The sequence below is a fragment of the Nelumbo lutea genome, chromosome 7 (assembly GCF_056320005.1).
Source record: "Nelumbo lutea isolate HS-2025 chromosome 7, American lotus-T2T, whole genome shotgun sequence".
Taxonomy (NCBI): domain Eukaryota; kingdom Viridiplantae; phylum Streptophyta; class Magnoliopsida; order Proteales; family Nelumbonaceae; genus Nelumbo; species Nelumbo lutea.
The window spans coordinates 12715179-12737463 of NC_142690.1; the positions used below are offsets into that span (position 1 = coordinate 12715179).

At 41.7% G+C, this 22285-nt stretch overlaps 1 protein-coding gene and 1 pseudogene across 1 annotated transcript; both read right to left on the minus strand.

Moving 5' to 3' along the window:
• Positions 1-8492: 8492 nt before the first annotated feature.
• LOC148845159 (coniferyl alcohol acyltransferase-like) lies at positions 8493-12455 on the minus strand. The gene is made up of 2 exons (XM_088952737.1): positions 12052-12455; positions 8493-9603 (listed from the first exon to the last, which is right to left on the minus strand). The coding sequence occupies exons 1-2, from the start codon at positions 12406-12408 to the stop codon at positions 8614-8616; spliced, it is 1347 nt and encodes a 448-aa protein (XP_088808863.1). The 5' UTR covers positions 12409-12455; the 3' UTR covers positions 8493-8613.
• Positions 12456-13922: 1467 nt separating this feature from the next.
• LOC148845160 (coniferyl alcohol acyltransferase pseudogene) lies at positions 13923-20707 on the minus strand (annotated as a pseudogene).
• Between the last annotated feature and the right edge of the window lie 1578 nt (positions 20708-22285).

Here is a 22285-nt window from a genome sequence, read left to right on the forward strand (position 1 = left end):
CAAGGCTCAAGGACCCCATATTCTTCATAGAAGACGACACGCATGGGATTCAATACCCCCATGATGACGCACTAGTCATAAAGATGAGGATCAACGATTTTTAAGTTAAACACGTCCTAGTGGATTCAGGAAGCTTGGCTGACATCTTATTCAAGGACGCCTTCGACAAGTTTCAGATCCAAGAAAGCAACATCAAGCCCACAAGTACTCCTCTGGTAGGCTTCAACGGAGAAGAAGTCAGGCCCCTAGGGCAGATTTTAGTACCTGTGGAGGTCAACACGTGGCCCAATATCGCGAGGTTCGAGCACACCTTCTTGGTGGTTGCGACTCCCTCCCCATATAATGCCATTGTAGGTCGCCCATCACCCACACACTTCGTGCGGTAGTGTCCACCTACTATTTGGCTATGAAGTTCCTCACGTACTTCGGAGTAAGGGTAGCGCGAGGCGACCAGTTCGAGTGTCACAAATTCTATGTCGCCACCCTTAGAGGGAAAGCCAAGCTAGTGGGGTACGTCAAGCTAAAGCGGCCGACAGAGTACACTGAGGAGCGGGCTACACTGACGAAAGAGACGGTCCACGTCCCTGTTTCGACAGAAGATCCAGATAGAACTCTCTAGATCGGTGCATCAGTCGTGGAACCTCTTCGTTCACAGCTGATAAGTTTTTTAATTAATAATTTAGATGTATTCACATAGTCTGTGGCAGAAATGCCCAGTATAGATGCAAAGATAATAATGCACAAATTAAATACTGATCCTGCAGTCAATCCCGTTAAACAGAAGAAATGCAACCTCACCCCGAAGCGCTGGAGGATAGTCAACGAGGAGGTCAGGAAACTCCTGGTAGCCGATTTCATCAGGGAGGTCCATTACCCGAGCTGGGTGGTCAACCCAGTACTGGTGAAAAAGGCCAACAGTAAATGGCGCATGTGCATCGATTATACCGACCTGAACTGAGCTTGCCCAAAGATTGTTTCCCACTCCCTAAGATCGACCGTCTAGTGGATACGACCTCAGGGCATGAGTTGCTAAGCTTCTTGGACGCTTACTCAGGATACAATCAAATCCGAGTGGACCCAGATGACGAGGAAAAAATGACATTCACAACCGAACTAGGACTATACTATTACAATGTCATGCCCTTTGGGCTAAAAAATGCTAGGGCTACCTTCCAAAGACTTCAAATCAGACTGTTTGAGCCGTTGATTGACAGTAAAGTTGAATGCTATGTAGACGATATGGTCGTTAATGCTCGATTTTCAAACTATCTAATAAATGACTTACAATGTGTTTTTAAAATTCTGCACAAGTACAATATGAAGCTAAACCCCAACAAGTGTGTCTTCCGTGTCACCTCAGGTAAGTTCTTATGTTACATAGTTAACCGACGTGGCATCGAAGCCAACCCCAAAATAATAAAGGCCATCTTAGATATGAGGCCACCCCATAAATTGAAGGAGGTTCAGAAGCTAAATGGTTGTATAGCTGCTCTGAGCCGCTTCATGTCTAAATCGGCAGATCGCTGCCTACCTTTTTTCAAGGCGATCAAGAAAAGTAAGGACTTTGAGTGGACTGAAGAATGCCAGCTCACCTTCGATGAGCTGAAGAAATGCTTAGCTTGCATCCCGGTTCTGACTTGACCTGAGGACGGAGATGTTTTAAAGTTGTACCTCTCCGCGAGTGATGAGGTAGTTAGCTCGGTACTGATAAAAAGTAGATCAGGTCCAACAACATATCTAGTCTGTCAGTAAAGTTTTGCAGGACGTTGAAAGCAGGTATTCGGAGATTGAGAAACTGGCATACACACTAGTCATGGGAGCTCGGAAGCTTCGTCTGTACTTCAAAGCCCACACAATCATCGTCCTCACCAACAAACCTCTGAGGCAAATCTTACTCAAGCCCAATGTATCTGGTAGACTGACAAAGTGGGCCATCGAACTCAGTGAGTATGACATCCGGTATGAGCCTTGGATGATGATTAAGGCCCAAGCCTCGGCCGACTTCGTTGGAGAATGCACCTTTGACACTGCAGTTCCCGAATTGATTAAGCTCGAGCACAGAAAGGAAGCTTTAACCAGTGTGGCATCGGTCTCGGTTAGAGCAAAGCCAACCTGGGACAAGGAGCCTTGGATCGTCCATATAGACGACTCATCCAATCAACAAGGAAGCAGAGCTGGCATTATTCTATATGGGCCAAGCGGGGTGAAGCTGGAGTATGCACTTCAGTTCGAGTTCATGGCATCTAATAACGAAGTGGAGTACAAAGCATTGATAGTCGGCCTCACTCTAGCGAACGAGGTACAAGTGAAGCACATTGTCATTTGCAATGACTCCCAGCTTGTGGTCAACCAGGTCATCGGCGATTACGAAGCTCGCGACCCCACCATGGCTACTTATCTAGCCAAGGTCAAGGAAGTTCTACGCAGCTTTTAGTCATACTTCATCAAGCAGATTCCAAGGTCCAAGAACGCTGAGACCGATGCCTTATCCCCGTTATCCAGCACGAGCAACAATACCGTGAGAATCATGTATATAGAGAACCTACCTCGGCCCAGTCGGGGGTGGGGGGTGGGGGAGGGCAAAAGAGGTTGCTCCTATTGCACAAGTAGAACCAAGCTAGATTGACCCACTCGCGAGCTACCTACTTCACGGGACCCTCCTTGTAGATCACAACACGGCCAGGAGGGTAGAGCGATAGGCAGCCAAGTACGTCATGATAGACGGTTGGTGTACCGAAGATCCTATACACTCCCCTACTTGCGCTACTTGCGACTCTCAGAGGCTAAGCTCATTCTCCACGACACTCATGAAGGCCTGTATGGTGGACACTTGGGAGGTAGGGCTCTCGCCTAGAAAGCACTATGACAAGGATATTATTGGCCTACGATGAAGGCAGATGGACTCGAACTTGTCAAGAAGTGCGATAAGTGCTAGAGGCACGCCAACATCCGTTACCAACCTGCTGCCGACCTGAAGTACCTCACTAGCCCATGGCCCTTCGCAAAGTGGGGAATCGACATTCTTGGACCATTCCTGCCAACGACAGGACAGAGGAAATTCCTAGTGGTAGCAGTGGATTACTTAAAGAAGTGGGTGGAGGCAGAGCCCCTAACAACAATCACAACACAAAGCTTACTAAACTTCTTTTGGAAGAATATAGTATGCCGCTTCGGCCTACCTCGAGTGCTTATTTCTAACAATGGTAAGCAGTTTGAAGATATCAAATTTCAGAACTGGTGTTTCTAGATGGGGGTACAACAGAAATTCACATCAGTGGCACACCCTCAAGCAAATGGGCAGGCGGAAGTCACGAACAAAGCCATAATTTGTGGGCTAAAAGCCCGTTTAGCACGAGCTAAGGGACTTTGGGTAGACGAGCTACCCAGTGTACTATGGGCTTACCGGACCATCGTCAAGACCACTATAAATAAAACCCCCTTCAACCTCACCTATGGCACATAAGCGATAATCCAATCCAAGATCGAGGTACCTACACTATGTCTGGAAGCATATGACAAAGAGGCGAATGATGACGAGCTTCGTACGAACCTCAACCTGGTGGAAGAAGTGCGGGACCTCGCGTATATTCAGACCTTAACCTACCAGCAAAGAGTGGCTCGGTACTATAATGCTCGGGTCAAGAAGCGATACTTTCGCGTCAAAGACCTGGTCCTTTGGAAAGTTATGGTGCCTGAGCCTGGTGTCGGTAAGCTTGGACCAAACTGGGAAAGCTCCTATCGAGTAAAGCAAGTACTCGGGGAGGGTACGTACAAGCTCGAAACCTTAGAAGGGAAACATGTACCTCAAGCTTGGAACATCAACAATTTAAGGCAATACTACCTATGATCATCAAATTGGAGAGCGGACTGCGAGTCGCTCCCAGAAGTCCAAGAACTAAAATGCCGAGTTGATAGAAGACCCCAACATCCTATAAGTCCCAGTCGCCTCTTTGGCATGGGCGAATAAGTCCTAGTCGCCTCTTTGGCATGGGCAGATAAGCCCTAGTCGCCTCTTTGGCATAGGCAAATTACTGCTAACGCCTAAGGCATAGAGAACTCAGGTATAAACCCTACGATGTCAAATCCACTTCAGCATATAGCAACTGGTTGGACCTAGTAGGGACAACCAATACTTAAATGAGTAGCCCGTGCACAGACATGCCGGGCATATACCCCGCAATGTCACCCACTTCAGCATACATTACGTGGAGTTGCCCCTACCATTAGTCGTAGTAGACAGTTCGGGTGACAACCACTTGGAAAAATTTTACTTCGGTTACCCTTGTTTTCTAGCTCAGTAGCTTGACAGTTTGGGATAACCCATACATCTGTTACTTGTGTTCAGTTAGAAAAGTTAATTAAACAGCATTTAGCAAAAAGTGTATTTCAATGATAAGGAGCTAATTACAATATGGGGGAGAACAAAAGAAAAAAAGATATTGAGCTCGCAGGCTCGGAGTACATAACTCGGAAGACCTACTCGTTTGGGTGCCCTTCACCCTTGCCCGAAGCCTCAGCGGAAGAACCAGCGTTGTCATCAGTGCCGGCCTCTTCGATGTTGAGCAGCTTGTCGTCACTCTCTGCTTTAGAGTCCGGGTCTTCGATGGCTTCAAGGGCCATCTCTTTTGTAATTCGCGAGGTGGTAATGGCACTCAGATCAAGCTACGGAAACTCGCGCCTGGTTAGCCACCTACTAAGCTTGAAGCCTTTGTGGTAGCCCTCCGTCCTGGCCTCAATAAGCTCTCCTCCGAACTCCTCCAAGCTCTTGTACTCTTCAACGGCTTTGACCTTGGCTTCCTTCATCGCCTTATAGAGTATCTTAGTTCACTCCTTGATGAGGGCCTTGAGATTCTCCACTTCGTGCTTCAGCATCGCCTTCTCTAACATCAACACCGAAATGAGCTCTTTTTGAGCTCGTGGATCATTCCCCAGTTGATTGATCTTGTTACGAGCTAGATTTAGCTCAGTATGAGCTTCGCGAGACGAGCACTCAGCTGCTAGAGCCCACTTCAAATGCAGCTCAGACTGGTACGTCAGGGTGTGCACGATGGAGTTTACCTGTCAAAAAGAACATTTAGTACAACAGAGCTACAAACACAAAACTGAAGAAGTAAAACAAGACTTACCACCATGCAATGGATAGTCGTCCGAGCTCCAAGCTAAACGACCGATAATTCAGCCTAGCTCGTAACCTCCTCGGCGTACACCACACCTTTACTCTTGAGGAGGCTATATTTCAGAGTTAGAATACTCCAAACCGCTTCCTTACTGCCTGAAGAACCAACTGTTGTAGGAGTGGGCTCTGAAGACGCCTTAGGCGCGCATGGTGGGGTCTTTCCTGATTCCTCCTTGATCAAATCAATTACTAGAGGCGTAGCAAAGGGCTGTTCGGACTCAGGCATGGCGGGCTGCGGTGACTCAGTGTGAGCTCTTTTGGAAGCTCGCTTCTTCTTTCCCTTCATCCGCCCAAAAAGTTTGTCTGCATCGAGTCTCATGGGAGCTGCAACGAAAGCATGGCGTTAGCAACATTATAAAAAATGAAGTGCCAACACTAAACCAAGATGACCTACCAGGACTCAAGCCAGCCTGCATGAGCTTGTCTTTGACAATGTAGTCTGTGAAGTTGAGGCCGACCTCCGTCCAAGACTGGAGTGTCTCCCTTGTCTTCAGGTCCAGTCTAACACCGAAATCCTGATTGGCTGCCCTGTTATGGGTTGGAAAAGGCCACCCCTCAGGACTGCGGACCACGAAGTAACTCCGCTTCCAGGCAGGGATCCTATTGGGTAGTTCATGCAAAAGCTTGTAGCCCGGACTAGGTGACAGATAGTAGGTCCGCCTATGCCCGTGAAGGACACAAGCAGTGTTCTTCTTGATGGACAAGATTGAAGAAAAGGTATCGAGGTCGAGGGGCAGGTTATAATCGTGAAAAAGCGAAATGGTCCCTACTACATTACGGATGGAGTTCGGGTGTAGCTGGTCTATGGTAATGTTGAAAAATTTCAAGACTTCTACTATTAAAGGGTGCAAAGGAAAATGAAAACCAGCCATGAGTAGCTCTTCAAAAATCATGATCTCGTTGTGATCGTGCTCCCAAGGGACGTTGCCTATGGGGAGGCTATAGGTAAGATCGTTTGGAAGGTTATACTAGTACACTAAGGCCTGGAGCCTATCCACAATCATTGTCGAGGGGCCAAAGTTGTCTAGCACTCAACCTCAATACGAAGTGGATACCGGATTATTTGAGGCCTCTCGCACCTCCCGAGGTGACTGCACCTCAGGAGGGCCATGTACTACCTCTGAACCCGAAGTAGCCTCGTTACGGCTATCGACCTGGGCCGAGGCACCTCCCTCAGCCTCATCTAAAAGGCTATCAAAGCTAAAGCTAGACATGAAAACGAACCGTACTAAATTGAAAAGAAGAGTTAGGGAAGACTCACCAAGGAGAATGATTGAACAGAAAAGAAATGGCAAATTGGAAAACCCGAGCTAAAGAGGCTAAGAGCGGCCTCAGATCGAAGGCTAGTAAGCTTATGGCGAAGAAAATGAGTCTCGGGTGCCCCCTATTTATAGCCACTGTACCGAAGAATCAACGGTCAAGATTAAAGTGATCTGACGGTTCCTAGGAAAATCAGTTGCATGACCCCCGAGGTCGAAATTGGTTTAGTGCGCCTTTTGGCGTCCGTAGAATTTATAGATCGCGCGACATCTGCGTGTAAACCACACGTGACCTAGGTTATCATTGGTTGAGCCGAGCAGCCGAACTGGTCCGACCGATGATCTATCTGACAAAATGGCCTGAATTTCGAATCAAATCCACTTGTCACATTGTGAACTCCCCACAGGTCAGGACGCCTGGTTCGAGGAGTGGGGGGCAATTGATGTAGGGTGATTTGGCCCGATCTAATAATAGAGGGACACGTGGACATGACTTAACTATCAGGATAACAACTCAGCTCGACGTGCCAAGTCCGCAATGGATGAGCTCGGACAACTGACAACCAGACCACCTCGGGAGAAATCCACCTCGGGACGAGTCTACCTTGGTGCAAGGTCACATCAAGACCACCTCGGCCCAAGGCACTTTGGCATTCATATCGGGTCAGATTTAAAGGGCACCAGCTCAGGCAATGCTGACCGACCATTGCAAGGCAACTCCAAGGATCTCACCACCATACCCGGCGCCTTACGGGATCGTACCTTGTAACGGCTAGTAATATCTCCCCACTCCCCGATTCAGGCGGAAATGGCCAACCTTACCTGTTGGTAGCATTATCCACAATTAACACGGAAACGGATCATATCACAGTAAGAATCCTAGAACTACTCTGCGAAACCTATGAGGACCCCAATATATAAAAGTCTCAGCCCCCAGGGGTAGACGGTACGCATAATATCTATTCTCTGGTCCTCTTACAATCTAAGTTTATTTTCAGCTCGCAACCAAATACCAATAATCACCCCCGAGTTCTTTGATTCACCTCTGCCCGTCGTTAGTGGTACCCAGATTTATAACCCATTTGCTACATCATTTACGTTTGCCCAGTATTAATTTCTTCTTCTTTTCCTTGTTGATCGTCACCATCTTGTTCTTCTCACCATTGACCGACTCCACAGCAATAACATAAGTCAAAGATCTTCAGCAATGCACTACGTACGATGGAAACCACATCTAAACAACCCATTTGCTTATGTGAACTAGATTGGGTAATGACTTTTTTAAAGTATGATCTATAAAATTTTAGACGATTTTTTTTTAACAATGGTTTCAGAAAAGATGTCTACTTGGTCCATTAACTAGGTTTTGCAAAAATAAGCATCAGGTGTCTTGGGTTGTGTATCATACATTTTTTCCGAGGAGATGTACGTCGTGTTGTCCAGGAATCCATGTCCTGTAGGTGTGGGGAGATATGTACCAAGTCAGATAGGCGATCGAGCCACTTCAGTTCATCAGGAGAACTCGGGTTTAATTTATCAACCCAATATGTTGAACCCAACTACGAAACTTGGTGTGTTGAATCATTCTCATTCAAATTGATCTCCTTGTATGGTCACTGGCTGGTCGTAATGGAGGGATCAGATCCCACCGATCCCATCAGGGGTCCAGTTATCAGGTCAAACAGTCAGTCCGTTTTAACAAAAAAAATAAAAAATGGTCAAAACCACTTGAACAATTAACCGTCAATATCAGCGGTTTGTTAACCAAAATCAATGATTTTTGAAGAAAATCTACCTTTAGGGAAAATTGAAACAGATCACCTGACCGGTTCCTGGATATTCGGTCCGACCATCCGGTCCAGTCTGATTTTGAAAACCATGATTTGAACTCTAATTGAACCCAGCCAAATATATATAATTTTACTTGTAAGAATAATAAAAATACATTCACTTTTTGGTTACTTTTCAATAAAGAAAACAAACCTATACATATATATATACCTTCAAATTATCAGCGATTGACTATGGTACGTAGGGGACACACAACAAACATTTTCCTTCAATTTTATTCGATCGAAGAACAATGATCGATATTATAAATATAACTTCCCATCTTCAACAAAGTCATAAGATTCATAACAAGATCATTGCAACAAACACACATAAGCATTAAAACAACTACTCCCGATCCTTCATGGACAACTTGAGATAACCACACGTCAATGGCCTAAAGACATCAGCAGCCTCAGCCTCCAAGAACTCCAGCTGCCCTTTCGGCATGTGCATATAGACAACCCAATCACGATTCCCTCTTGAACTGGGCATGGGCATAACGTACCCAGCCTCACCTTGCCATGGAAAATGGTAGGACCCAAATATGGGGCTGCCCCACCCGAAATCCACCATCCCTACAGGGAACCGCTGCCCAGAGGACACCACAAACGTCGGTCCATCCATATTACGTCTGCTACAATATATCTTGGCTAATGCTGGCTCTGGCCGATGATCTTCCACCCAATCAATCAAACCCAGGAAATGCTCCTTAGTGACTGCATCTTTCAAGTAGTTATGCACCACGCCTGCCACCCAATTCAGTGGCCTTGTCTTAAGCTCACTAACACTCTTATCACCGAAAGGAATGGAAAGGACATTGCCGAAGTAGGTATCCATTGAGCATGTTGTTTTGCCTTCACCATCCATGCTTAATCTCCTCCGCCCATCAACCACAATACCCATTTTGCATCTCTTGGCATCGTCATTGGAGCTTTTGGCAACCATCTTCCACAAGAATGCACTAAACGACTCTATTTTGCTTCTCTTTTTAGGGCCATTAGAGTTAGCCTGCGACTGAAGCCAGTCAATATCCTGAGCTGTGACATAGTAGATGCGACTTATGAGATGATCATCATGAACTCCAAGTTCAGCAACTGTAGGAGGGGGAGGCAACATTGATATGGGTATGTACATTTCATCAAGGGATGGATCATAACATCCTGCAGGTTTTCTAGGATTTAGTAGGGACCGACGGAAAGATGGAGTGATGGATATCGGTTTTGCTTGAGCAATCTCCGCCCATGACACAAAAAACATGTTGGCGGAATAGGCATCTGCTACTCGGTGATCAAATGTGCATGCCACCACAAGACCTCCGCATTTGAGCTCCGTTGCCTGTTCATACAAATTAACGAGCTTAATTATCAGCATATCACAAAGTAATACAAATATTAATTTCGTAACCAAATTCAATTCTAAGCAAGTTTCTATCTTTCAAACCTTTTCTACTCCTAGGGTACTCAGTGTTTTATGACTTATACTTTGTTAAGTGGAATTGGTGGAAACAAGGTTACTAACTATTGAGCAAAACTCATCAAATACAAGTTTGGTATGAACCAGGCTTATATGGATTGCAAGAATAGAAGCATAGTGGTTACTATCAAATGGGATGACAGATATATGTACTTTCAAATTGGGAACAAATGGGGTTGAAGCTCTGACCAAAGGAACAAATATTGATAATTTGTATATATTAATTTGCAAATTAATGCTGCAAGATATAAAACAAATAATCGAATTCATTTAAGGAAATGGAGCTGCTTTTGCCACTTCCTTTTTAATTTGCTCAGGCCACTCTTCTTCAACTTCTTAGAAAGACCCATTGACTTAAAATTAGGGGTATAAATGGATCGAATTCGAATCGAATCAACAAATATCCAAATTCAGATTTGATGATTATATATTTTAGATAATTAATATATAATATAAATGTTTTATTTATATAATTTAAATATTATATATCTTAACTAAAATAATTAAATATTTTATATTATATTATATAAATTATATAATCGGTTGAATTGAGATATTTATCAAATCAAATCAGATCATAGCCAAATTCAATTCAATCATGTCAAATCTGGAATTTGAAATGTAATTGTGGGATACCGTTGTCACTCCCAACTAAAATGGCCCGTAGAAGTTCTCTTTTAATTAAGTTGTTCTGGTAGAAAAAAAAAAAAAAAAAAAAAAAAAGGCATGTGACTTGAGAATTCTATATTTATAGTTTGATAGAAAGAACACCCTCCTCTTTACAATTAATGATGACGTACCGAAAGGAAATAATAACCTTTTTTTTTACTTCAAAAAATAATAACCTTGTCTCACGCAGAGACCAAAGAGAGGATTAGATAAAACAAAAGATTCACACGATTATAGGACTTCAGCAATATGATTTAGGAGTAATTTTGTGACATGAACAGCTTTCTTTGTTGTGATTAATTTCAAGAAAACTAGCCCTTACAAATTAGGGATGCATGGCATGCAATTTTCCCTATTTTCTCGATTTCTATCGGGATCCGCCCTGATTGGACTGGGGATGGGGATAATTTTCCCACGTAGGGACACAGGGATGGGGAAATTTTCATCCCTGTTAGTGGGGATGGGGCAGGGACAGAAAGAGCACTCCCCGCCTCACAGGGACCCCGATCCCCACTCGGTGGGATCTCCACTAATATTTAATATTTATGCATATATGTATGCATATGTTATATATGTATATATGTATACATACATCTATATATTAATATTTTTAAAAATATGGTTGAATATGTTTGAATCTTTTTTAATAGGATTGTAAATTTTTATTTTTTTAAAATAAAATAAAAAAAAAACAAAAACAAAATTGTTAACATTATAAAAACTCACAGGGAATGGGGATCCCCATGGAAACGGGGATGGGGATAACTTTGTCCCTGTTAGCGGGAACGGGGATGGAGATGGGGAAAGGTTCCCTATCCCCGCCCCACCCTGTTTCCATTCCTATTACAAATGGTTTAAAGTGCATTATTTTCTTAAAGCAAAAAATTGGCCCTTACATAAACTGTTTAATTAACGTGCACTCCTTTGAATTGTGATAAATACTGGTTGATTGTTCAACTCTTTTATGATACTCTTGATTGGATTGGATGCAAGTTTTTCTAATATCATATCTTTCTGATATAATAGTCAAACCCATTTCCAATATCTTTGGTTTTGAGTTTATATGGACAGTGAGATTGGACATAGAGTACATGTCAACACCCCACAGGGTGCGCCCCACATGCACACCTCAGCAAGCATGGTCAGTAGATCCTAATTGTTGAACAGGAGGCCAGCTCAATATAGTCATGGTCTGCCATATGTGGATTAATTTGATAGATCAAATAAGAGAGAAACTAAGTTGAAGGAAAGTGGTCGAAAAATTTCACAACCCCACACCATAGATGGGGTTGTATGCGTAAGGAAAAATTCCCTACTTCCCTCTAGCTAGGAAGTCTTTTTAATATTTTTGGTGCCATGGAACGTTATAGGGTTTAATTTGTCTCACACCCAGAGAATTTAGGGATGTCAATTTTGGGACAAGGACGGGCTTTGGGAATGGGGTGGGAACGGTCTTGAACTTAAAGAATATTTGAGTTTTATGTAAACAAAAACAGTATATCTTAGTTAGAATATGGTAAAAAAGTTGTGCGCACGAACCCAAACTGCAATACTGCACGATGTTGAGGCTGCTGCTGAGACAGAGATCAGTCTGTACCCAAAAATAAGAAAAACAAAAACAAAAGGAAAAAGAAGAAGCACCTGAACACAAAGCACACCTTGCTTCTTATGGGGAACAAGCTTTGCAATACTAGAGTCTGGATCATAGAACTGGACATCTTGAAGGTGGATGTCCGCATAAGCTTCCATGAAATCCACCCCTCGATTGTTGCAGAGGAGCTCCGGCTCGCCGACGGAGTTGGTGACAACCTCACCCGCAAACGCATAGTACGACACGAGGGCTTCAGCCAGTGCTCTCTTGAGAATGCTAACCATCGATCTAAAGGTGAGGTTGTTTACTTTAGTTGCTGATGATCTCTGATAACAGAAGAAAACTCCCACATCAACGGGTGGCAGCAGTAAGTCCAGGTTCGAGAGGGGCAGCCAGTGTTCCTGCATGGGCAACACCGCTGCCACCACCTCTTTGCTCTTCAAACTTACTGAAAAATCGCTACTACTCATGACGGTACCAGAGAGAGAGAAAGAAATATGCTGTGGACTTTTCATGTGATAATTGGAAATTTATAACAACAGGAAGAGCTAATAATATAATTTATAAGGCAAGTTGAACTTATTGAGCTGGTACATGCACCATCACTCCAACAACCGGCAGTTGAATATTCAGCTCTGGACTATAGAATGAGAGAAGATCTATTAGTCACCAGCCAACATCGTTCAGTCATATCAAATGTTAATATTGATAACCACCACACAAGCGATGTTCCATATATTCAGCAGGTTTGAATTAGAAGGAGAAGTCGAAAGAATTATTAATAAGTCTTTGTCTTATGTTTTAATTTCCTGAACAGCATATATATGATTAATTCAATATCGATGAAGACAATACAACCGATGCTCCATATCTTCAGCACATTTGAATTCCTAGAACGAAACAAATAGGGAAGGAGAACAAGAAAGAATTATTGGTAAGTCATAATATTATATTCAATACCATGCACTGCATGGGTTTACTTGCTAATATCCATTTGAATTAGAATAGAATCTGGATTTTCAGAAACTATCGACATAGGTAGCAGGTACCATATATGTATGTGTATATGTATTGATCATCCCCCAAGTGGATATGTCAAAGGGCAATAGGCTGATCTCGAAAGCTATATATATATATATATATATATTTATATGTATGTGTGTATGTACATATGTATGTATGATATGCATGATTAAAATAAATATGACCAATCATGCATGGTCTAATTGAAAGAGGAATATATCCACTTGAGATTTTAAAAAAATGAAAGAGATCAAATAATTACTCATTAGAAATTCTGAATGTGTTTTTCCAAGATGCGTGAATTTAGTTTTTAAAACAAAAACACGCTACAATGGCAAAAACAATAGTGGAGAACAGTCGCTTGTTTTTGTTTTGAAATACAAAATCGTGCATATTAGATACTGGTCCCTAATTTGTGAAGTTTTACTCCTGAACTCAATTGGAAGTAACTCCAACCCTAACCTGACTTGATCCAACTAAAGTAAAGATTGGATGCAGAACCCATTACTCACCTAACCAGTTCCTGGATTTTCGGTCCAACCGTCCGGTCCAGTCCGATTTGAAAAACCATGATTTAAACTCTAATTGAACCCAACAAAAAGATATATATAATTTAGCTTGTAAGAATAATAAAAATACATTCTCTTTTTAATTACTTTTCAACAAAGAACACAATAACTATACACGTATATATATACCTTCAATTTATTAGCCATTGAGTATAGTACGTAGGGGACACACAGCAAACATTTTCCTTTAATTTTATTCGATCAAGGACTATGAATATATATATATATATATATATATATATATATATAACTTCCCATCTTCAACAAAGTCATATGATTCATAACTAGATCATTGCAACAAACACACATAAGTATTAAAACAACTACTCCTAATCCTTCATGGACAACTTGAGATAACCACGCGTCAATGGCCTAAAGACATCAGCAGCCTCAGCCTCCAAGAACTCCAGCTGCCCTTTCGGCATGTGCATATAGACAACCCAGTCACCATTCCCTCTTGAACTGGGCATGGACATAACGTACCCAGCCTCACCTTGCCATGGAAAATGGTGGGACCCAAATATGGGTCTGCCCCACCCGAAATCCACCATCCCTACAGGGAACCGCTGCCCAGAGGACACCACAAACGTCGGTCCATCAATATTACTTCTGCTACAATATATCTTGGCTAATGCTGGCTCTGGCCGATGATCTTCCACCCAATCAATCAAACCCAGGAAATGCTCCTTAGTGACTGCATCTTTCAAGTAGTTATGCACCGCGCCTGCCACCCAATTCAGTGGCCTTGTCTTAAGCTCACTAACACTCTTATCACCGAAAGGAATGGAAAGGACATTGCCGAAGTAGGTATCCATTGAGCATGTTGTTTTGCCTTCACCATCCATGCTTAATCTCCTCCGCCCATAAACCACTATACCCATTTTGCATCTCTTGGCATCGCCATTGGAGCTTTTGGCAACCATCTTCCACAAGAATGCACTAAACGACTCTATTTTGCTTCTCTTTTTAGGGCCATTAGAGTTAGCCTGCGACTGAAGCCAGTCAGTATCCTGAGCTGTGACATAGTAGATGCGACTTATGAGATGATCATCATGAACTCCAAGTTCAGCAACTGTAGGAGGAGGAGGCAACATTGATATGGGTATGTACATTTCATCAAGGGATGGATCATAACATCCTGCAGGTTTTCTAGGATTTAGTAGGGACCGACGGAAAGATGAGTGATGGATATCGGTTTTGCTTGAGCAATCTCCGCCCATGACACAAAAAACATGTTGGCGGAATAGGCATCTGCTACTCGGTGATCAAATGTGCATGCCACCAGAACACCTCCACATTTGAGCTCCGTTGCCTGTTCATACAAATTAACCTTAATTTTCAGCATATCACAAATTAATACAAATATTATTTTCGTAACCAAATTCAATTCTAAGCAAGTTTCTATCTTTCAAACCTTTTCTACTCCTAGGGTACTCAGTGTTTTATGAGTTATACTTTGTTAAGTGGAATTGGTGGAAACAAGGTTACTAACTATTCAGCAAAACTTATCAAATAAAAGTTTGGTATGAACCAGGCTTACGTGGATTGCAAGAATAGAAAAGCACAGTGGTTACTATCAAATGGGATGACAGATATATGTACTTTCAAATTGGGAACAAATGGGGTTGAAGCTCTGACCAAAGGAACAAATATTGATAATTTGTATATATTAATTTGTAAATTAATGCGGCAAGATATAAAACAAATAATCGAATTCATTTAAGGAAATGGAGCTGCTTTTGCCACTTCCTTTCTAATTTGCTCAGGCCACTCTTCTTCAACTTCTTAGAAAGACCCATTGACTTAAAATTAGGGGTATAAATGGATCGAATTCGAATCGAATCAACAAATATCTAAATTCAAATTTGATGATTAATTATTTTAGATAATTAATATATAATATAAATGTTTTATTTATATAAAACATATAAATTATTTATATAATTTAAATATTATATATCTTAACTAAAATAATTAAATATTTTATATTATATTATATAAATTATTAGCCATTGAGTATAGTACGTAGGGGACACACAACAAACATTTTCCTTCAATTTGTCGGATACCGTTGTCATTCCCAACTAAAATGGCCCGTAGAAGTTCTCTTTTAATTAAGCTGTTCAGGTAGAAACTTTCCAAAAAAAGGCATGTGACTTGAGAATTCCATATTTATAGTTTGATAGAAAGAAATTAGGGATTATAAAAATTAACCCTTACAATCTGATTTAGGAGTAATTTTGTGACATGAACAGCTTTCTTTGTTGTGATTAATTTCAGGAAAACTAACCCTTACAAATTAGGGATGCATGGCATGCAATTTTCCCCATTTTTCCGATTTCCCTCAGGATCCGCCTTGATTGGGCCGGAGATGGGGATAATTTTCCCACGTAGGGACAATGGGATGGGAAAATTTTCATCCCCGTTAGTGGGGATGGGGCAGGGGCAGGGAGAGCACTCCCCGCCTCACAGGAACCCCGATCCCCACTCGGTGGGATCTCCACTAATATTTATGTATATATGTATGCAAACGTTATACATGTATATATGTATACATATATCTATATATTAATATTTTTAAAAGTATGGTCGAATATGTTTGAATCTTTTCTAATAGGATTGTAAATTATAATTTTTTAAATAAAATAAAAAAATAAAAACAAAATTGTTAACATTATAAAAACTCATGGGGAATGAGGATCCCCATGAAAACGGGGATGGGGATAACTTTTATCCCTGTTAGTGGGGACGGGGACAAAAACGGGGATGGGGATGGGGAGCCGCCCCACCCCGTTGCCATGCCTATTACAAATGGTTTAAAGTGCATTATTTTTTTAAAACAAAAAATTGGCCCTTACATAAACTGTTTAATTAACGTGCGGTCCTGTGAATTGTGATAAACACCAGCTGATTGTTCAACTCTTCTATGATACTCTTGATTGGATTGGATGCAAGTTTTTCTAATATCATATCTTTCTGATATAATAGTGAAACCCATTTCCAATATCTTTGGTTTTGAGTTTATATGGACAGTGAGATTGGACATAGAGTACATGTCAACACCCCACAGGGTGCGCCCCACATGCACACCTCAGCAAGCATGGTCAGTAGATCCTAACTGTTCGGCCAACTCAATATATTCATGGTCAGCCATATGTGGATTAATTAATTTGATAGATCAAATAAGAGAGAACTTTATAGGGTTTAATTTGTCTCACACCCACGAATTTGGGGATGCCAATTTTTACCTTACACGATATCGGGCAGGTTTTTACTTAAAAAACAATTTCGAGACAATGACGGGCTTTGGGAATGGGTGGGAACGGGTCTTGAGCTGGTACTCCAACAATCAGCAGTTGAATATTCAGCTCTGGAATATAGAATGAGAGTCGATCTATTAATCACCAGCCAACATCATTCAGTCATATGAAATATCAATATCGATAACCACAACCCAAGCGATGTTCCATATATTCAGCAGATTTGAATTACTGTAACAAACAAATAGGGAAGGAGAAGACGAAAGAATTATTAATAAGTCATTATATTATGTTTTAATTTCCTGAACAGCATATATATGACTAATTCAATATCGATGAACACAATACAACCGATGTTCCATATCTTCAGCAGATTTGAATTCCTAGAACGAAACAAATAGGGAAGGAGAAAACCAAAGAATTATTGGTAAGTCATAATATTATATTCTAATTTCCCGAACAGCATAGGAGGTACCAATGTCCACATATATGACCAAGTCAAAAGGGCAATGGGCCGAAAATCCACTTACCACCTACTCTGATTATATAATGTCAAAGCAAAGCCTTCATATAAGACCTCACTAGTATTTGTTAATGAGTTTGTATATTTTAATTTGTTAATGAGTATATGTATGTATCTTTATATAATAACGTTTCTCTTTCAAATGCTTGACTTACCTCATACATTTTGTCAAATCTGACTAAAAATGGAGTTGAAGGCCATCTTATCTGTGATGTGGAATCAGAAATTGCACCTCTAGCATGTACTTCCTTGATTTTGTTAACCTAATTTATTATTATTTTGTTTAGCGTCAAACCTTCAATTGATGCCACTAGAATTTTTTTGGTAAGGTCACACGCACCGCCCGGCAACAACACTATGAGATGCGCGCCGCCTGGCGGCAGTGGTAAGGCGGGACCCACATGACAGCTCATCAGGGTGGGCCCACACTTATTTTGCCACATCAGCTCTGCTTGCTAATTCGCCGCCAGCTACACCAAATCTTATCCTTATCCTCCTTATCTTATCTTATCTTATCCTATCTTAAATAAGAGTTGTGTTACTATTAAGAGTAGGTAATTAGGAGTTTGAGTTTAATTAGGAATTCCCCTCTGTAATCTACTATTTAAGGAGCCACGAATTGAAGAAAAGGCATTGAATTCTTGATCAAGAAAATAGCTTAGGAGAGTTAGGGTGATCTCTTGGACAAATCACCCCCTAGTTCGCCACAATAGGGTCAGCATGCAAAGGGAAGGGCAAGGGAAAGCTAGGAGTTTTCCCCATGGACCGTCCCGTGATGAGATCCTAGCATGGGTCCATAACATTTTGGTATCAAAGCCTAATGTCATGGGCGACATGGAGCAGCTATCATCCAAGGTCCACGAATTGGAACACCGACTCGTGGAAAACCACGCAGAAGTAAGAGAGGTCAAGGAGGATGTCAGGGAGCTTCGATGCCTACTAGAGTTATACTTCGCCACCAGAGAAAGAAGTCATGAAGAGGCGGCCACCAACCACAGCCGCCACCCAGATCGGGCCGAAGGCTCCGATGAATGACAGGACGCCACCCCAGCTGCAGCGGTCATACCCAAATACAGTCGTCTGGAGTTTCCCTCATACAGCGGTAGCGGTGACACACTGGAATGGTTGTACCGATGTTCCATATCTTCAACAGATTTGAATTCCTAGAAAGAAACAAATAGGGAAGGAGAAGACCAAAGAATTATTGGTAAGTCATAATATTATATTCTAATTTCCCGTACAACATGGGAGGTACCAATGTCCACATATATGACCAAGTCAAAAGGGCAATGGGCCGCCAATGTCCACATATATGGCAAAGTCAAAATGGCAATGGGCCGGAAATCCACTTACCACCTACTCTGATTATATATTATCAAAGCAAAGCCTTCATATAAGACCTCACTAGTATTTGTTAATGAGTTTGTATATTTTAATTTGTTAATGAGTATATGTATGTATCTTTGTATATTTTAATTTGTCAAAGCAAAGCCTTCATACATTTTGTCAAATCTGACTAAAAATGGAGTTGAAGGCCATCTTATCTGTGATGTGAAATCAGAAATTGCACCTCTATCATGTACTTCCTTGATTTTGTTAACCTAATTTATTATTTATTTATTATTATTTTGTTTAGCGTCAAACCTTCAATTAATGCCACTAGAATTTTTTTGGTAAGGTCACACGCACCGCGCGATAGTGGCACACACCGCCCGACAATAGCACTATGAGATGTGCGCCGCCTGGCAGCAGTGGTAAGGCAGGACCCACATGACAGCTCATCAGGGTGGGCCTACACTTATTTTGCCACATCAGCTCTGCTCGCCAATTCGCCGCCAGCTACACCAAATCTTATCCTTATCCTTATCCTCCTTATCTTATCTTATCTTATCTTATCCTATCTTAAGTAAGAGTTGTGTTACTATTAAGAGTAGGTAATTAGGAGTTTGAGTTTAATTAGGAATTCTCTTCTGTAATCTACTATTTAAGGAGCCACGAATTGAAGAAAAGGCATTGAATTTTCGATCAAGAAAAGAACTTAGGAGTGTTAGGGTGATCTCTTGGACAAATCACCCCCTAGTTCGCCACAATAGGGTCAGCACGCAAAGGGAAGGGCAAGGGAAAGCTAGGAGTTTTCCCCATGGACCGCCCCGTGATGAGATCCTAATGCGGGCCCATAACATTTTGGTATCAAAGCCTAATGTCATGGGCGACATGGAGCAGCTATCATCCAAGGTCCATGAACTGGAACACCGACTCGTGGAAAACCACGCAGAAGTAAGAGAGGTCAAGGAGGATGTCAGGGAGCTTCGACGCCTACTAGAGTTATACTTCGCCACCAGAGAAAGAAGTCATGAAGAGGCGGCCACCAACCACAGCCGCCACCCAGATCGGGTCGAAGGCTCCGATGAACGACAGGACGCCACCCCAGCTGCAGCGGTCATACCCAAATACAATTGTTTGGAGTTTCCCTCATACAGCGGTAGCGGTGACCCACTGGGATGGTTGTACCGATGTGAGCAATTCGAAAAATTTCACAACCCCACACCATAGATGGGGTTGTATGCGTAAGGAAAAATTCCCTACTTCCCTCTAGCTAGGAAGTCTTTTTAATATTTTTGGTGCCATGGAACGTTATAGGGTTTAATTTGTCTCACACCCAGAGAATTTAGGGATGTCAATTTTGGGACAAGGACGGGCTTTGGGAATGGGGTGGGAACGGTCTTGAACTTAAAGAATATTTGAGTTTTATGTAAACAAAAACAGTATATCTTAGTTAGAATATGGTAAAAAAGTTGTGCGCACGAACCCAAACTGCAATACTGCACGATGTTGAGGCTGCTGCTGAGACAGAGATCAGTCTGTACCCAAAAATAAGAAAAACAAAAACAAAAGGAAAAAGAAGAAGCACCTGAACACAAAGCACACCTTGCTTCTTATGGGGAACAAGCTTTGCAATACTAGAGTCTGGATCATAGAACTGGACATCTTGAAGGTGGATGTCCGCATAAGCTTCCATGAAATCCACCCCTCGATTGTTGCAGAGGAGCTCCGGCTCGCCGACGGAGTTGGTGACAACCTCACCCGCAAACGCATAGTACGACACGAGGGCTTCAGCCAGTGCTCTCTTGAGAATGCTAACCATCGATCTAAAGGTGAGGTTGTTTACTTTAGTTGCTGATGATCTCTGATAACAGAAGAAAACTCCCACATCAACGGGTGGCAGCAGTAAGTCCAGGTTCGAGAGGGGCAGCCAGTGTTCCTGCATGGGCAACACCGCTGCCACCACCTCTTTGCTCTTCAAACTTACTGAAAAATCGCCACTACTCATGACGGTACCAGAGAGAGAGAAAGAAATATGCTGTGGACTTTTCATGTGATAATTGGAAATTTATAACAACAGGAAGAGCTAATAATATAATTTATAAGGCAAGTTGAACTTATTAATTATTGAGTTATTATATATTGAGCTGGTACAGGCACCATCACTCCAACAACCAGCAGTTGAATTTCAGCTCTTGAATCAGAAAGTTTTTGTGTAGTGGATTCGTGGAATCAGAAATGGCACCTCTAGGATGTACCTCCTTGATTTTGTTAACCTAATTTGTTATTTATAATTTATTTATTATTATTTTTTTAGGTGGGGTGGGGGGTGGGATACAAAGAGAATAGCCCGTTGCTTAGCTTCAAATCTTCAATTGATACCACTTGAATTTGTTTAAGATGTTTTTGGTAAGGTCATATTTAATTTTGCTAGAACGTAACAGAATAGAATTAGGATCTGTTCCTCAAGAGTGCACCTGACACTAATCTCAGCCACATCTCACCCTGTGTTGGGAATATCTCCCCGTGCATATTAAATACAAGCGCAGGAGATACTGTGCGAGATTGATGTGAGTTGCACTCTGTCAAGAGCATCTGACTCAACAGAATAGATCACAGGGTAGTTGCCCAAAAATCTAAACTTTTTAATGGAGTAGTGGTTGGGAATTCATTGTAATTTCAGTCAACCAATTCTCTATAGCCTCGAAAGAACTTTTAGATAATATAAAATAATTGATTTTTATCCATCAAATTAGAGCAAATATGGTTAAGTTCGCTAACTCAACCCAACTTATCAAATGTATAAATCCCAAACAAAATGATGTATGTTTACCCGTACCAACAACTACAGGGACTGGTAATTATCTTCAAGATGTATAATACGTTCTAACATGATCTGTGGACGTATATCTCACCGTGAGATTGGGCCCACCATTTACGTGACACGCGAACACAGATGATGTTAGAACGTATTAGACAGCTTTTTGTTGTGAGAACATCAGGACCTGATTCTTGCAGTTCAAATTGAAATTAAAATAATATAGTGTGAAAATTAAAAAAAAAAAATCTTATTGGGATCATTTTTCCTACACAACCTACGATATCTCTGCCATGTAAAGAGATGATATGGCCCATGCATACATACAATCCACTGCATAGGAGGAGCCAATGGGTTGATCTGTGTTCATTTTTTGCAATCTACATCCATCAGCCACGCCCTGTTTGGTGATTTCCCAATTAATGGTAGCAATTCAAAGTTGTAATTTTTTTCTGCTAGAAAATTGGCACACGCAGAGGGTCTTTTTTTGTACATGTAGCAAGTATTTCAGGGCTGAGACTTGCCCCAAGAATAGAAACCGATTAGGAATAAGCTTGGATCTCTTACTCACAGGACATTATAACTGTACATTGTAAATATCTTTCATATTTATAAATTATTATTCATGGGGAAATGTTCTTCATCTAAGTGAGTAGGATTTATTCATTAGAAACATGAAGAGCCCTCTTGGCACCCTAAAATTACTTTTCCGCTTTGGGCCATTCAGAAAAGTTAATCAATTAAACAACATTTTCTTAACCCAAAAGA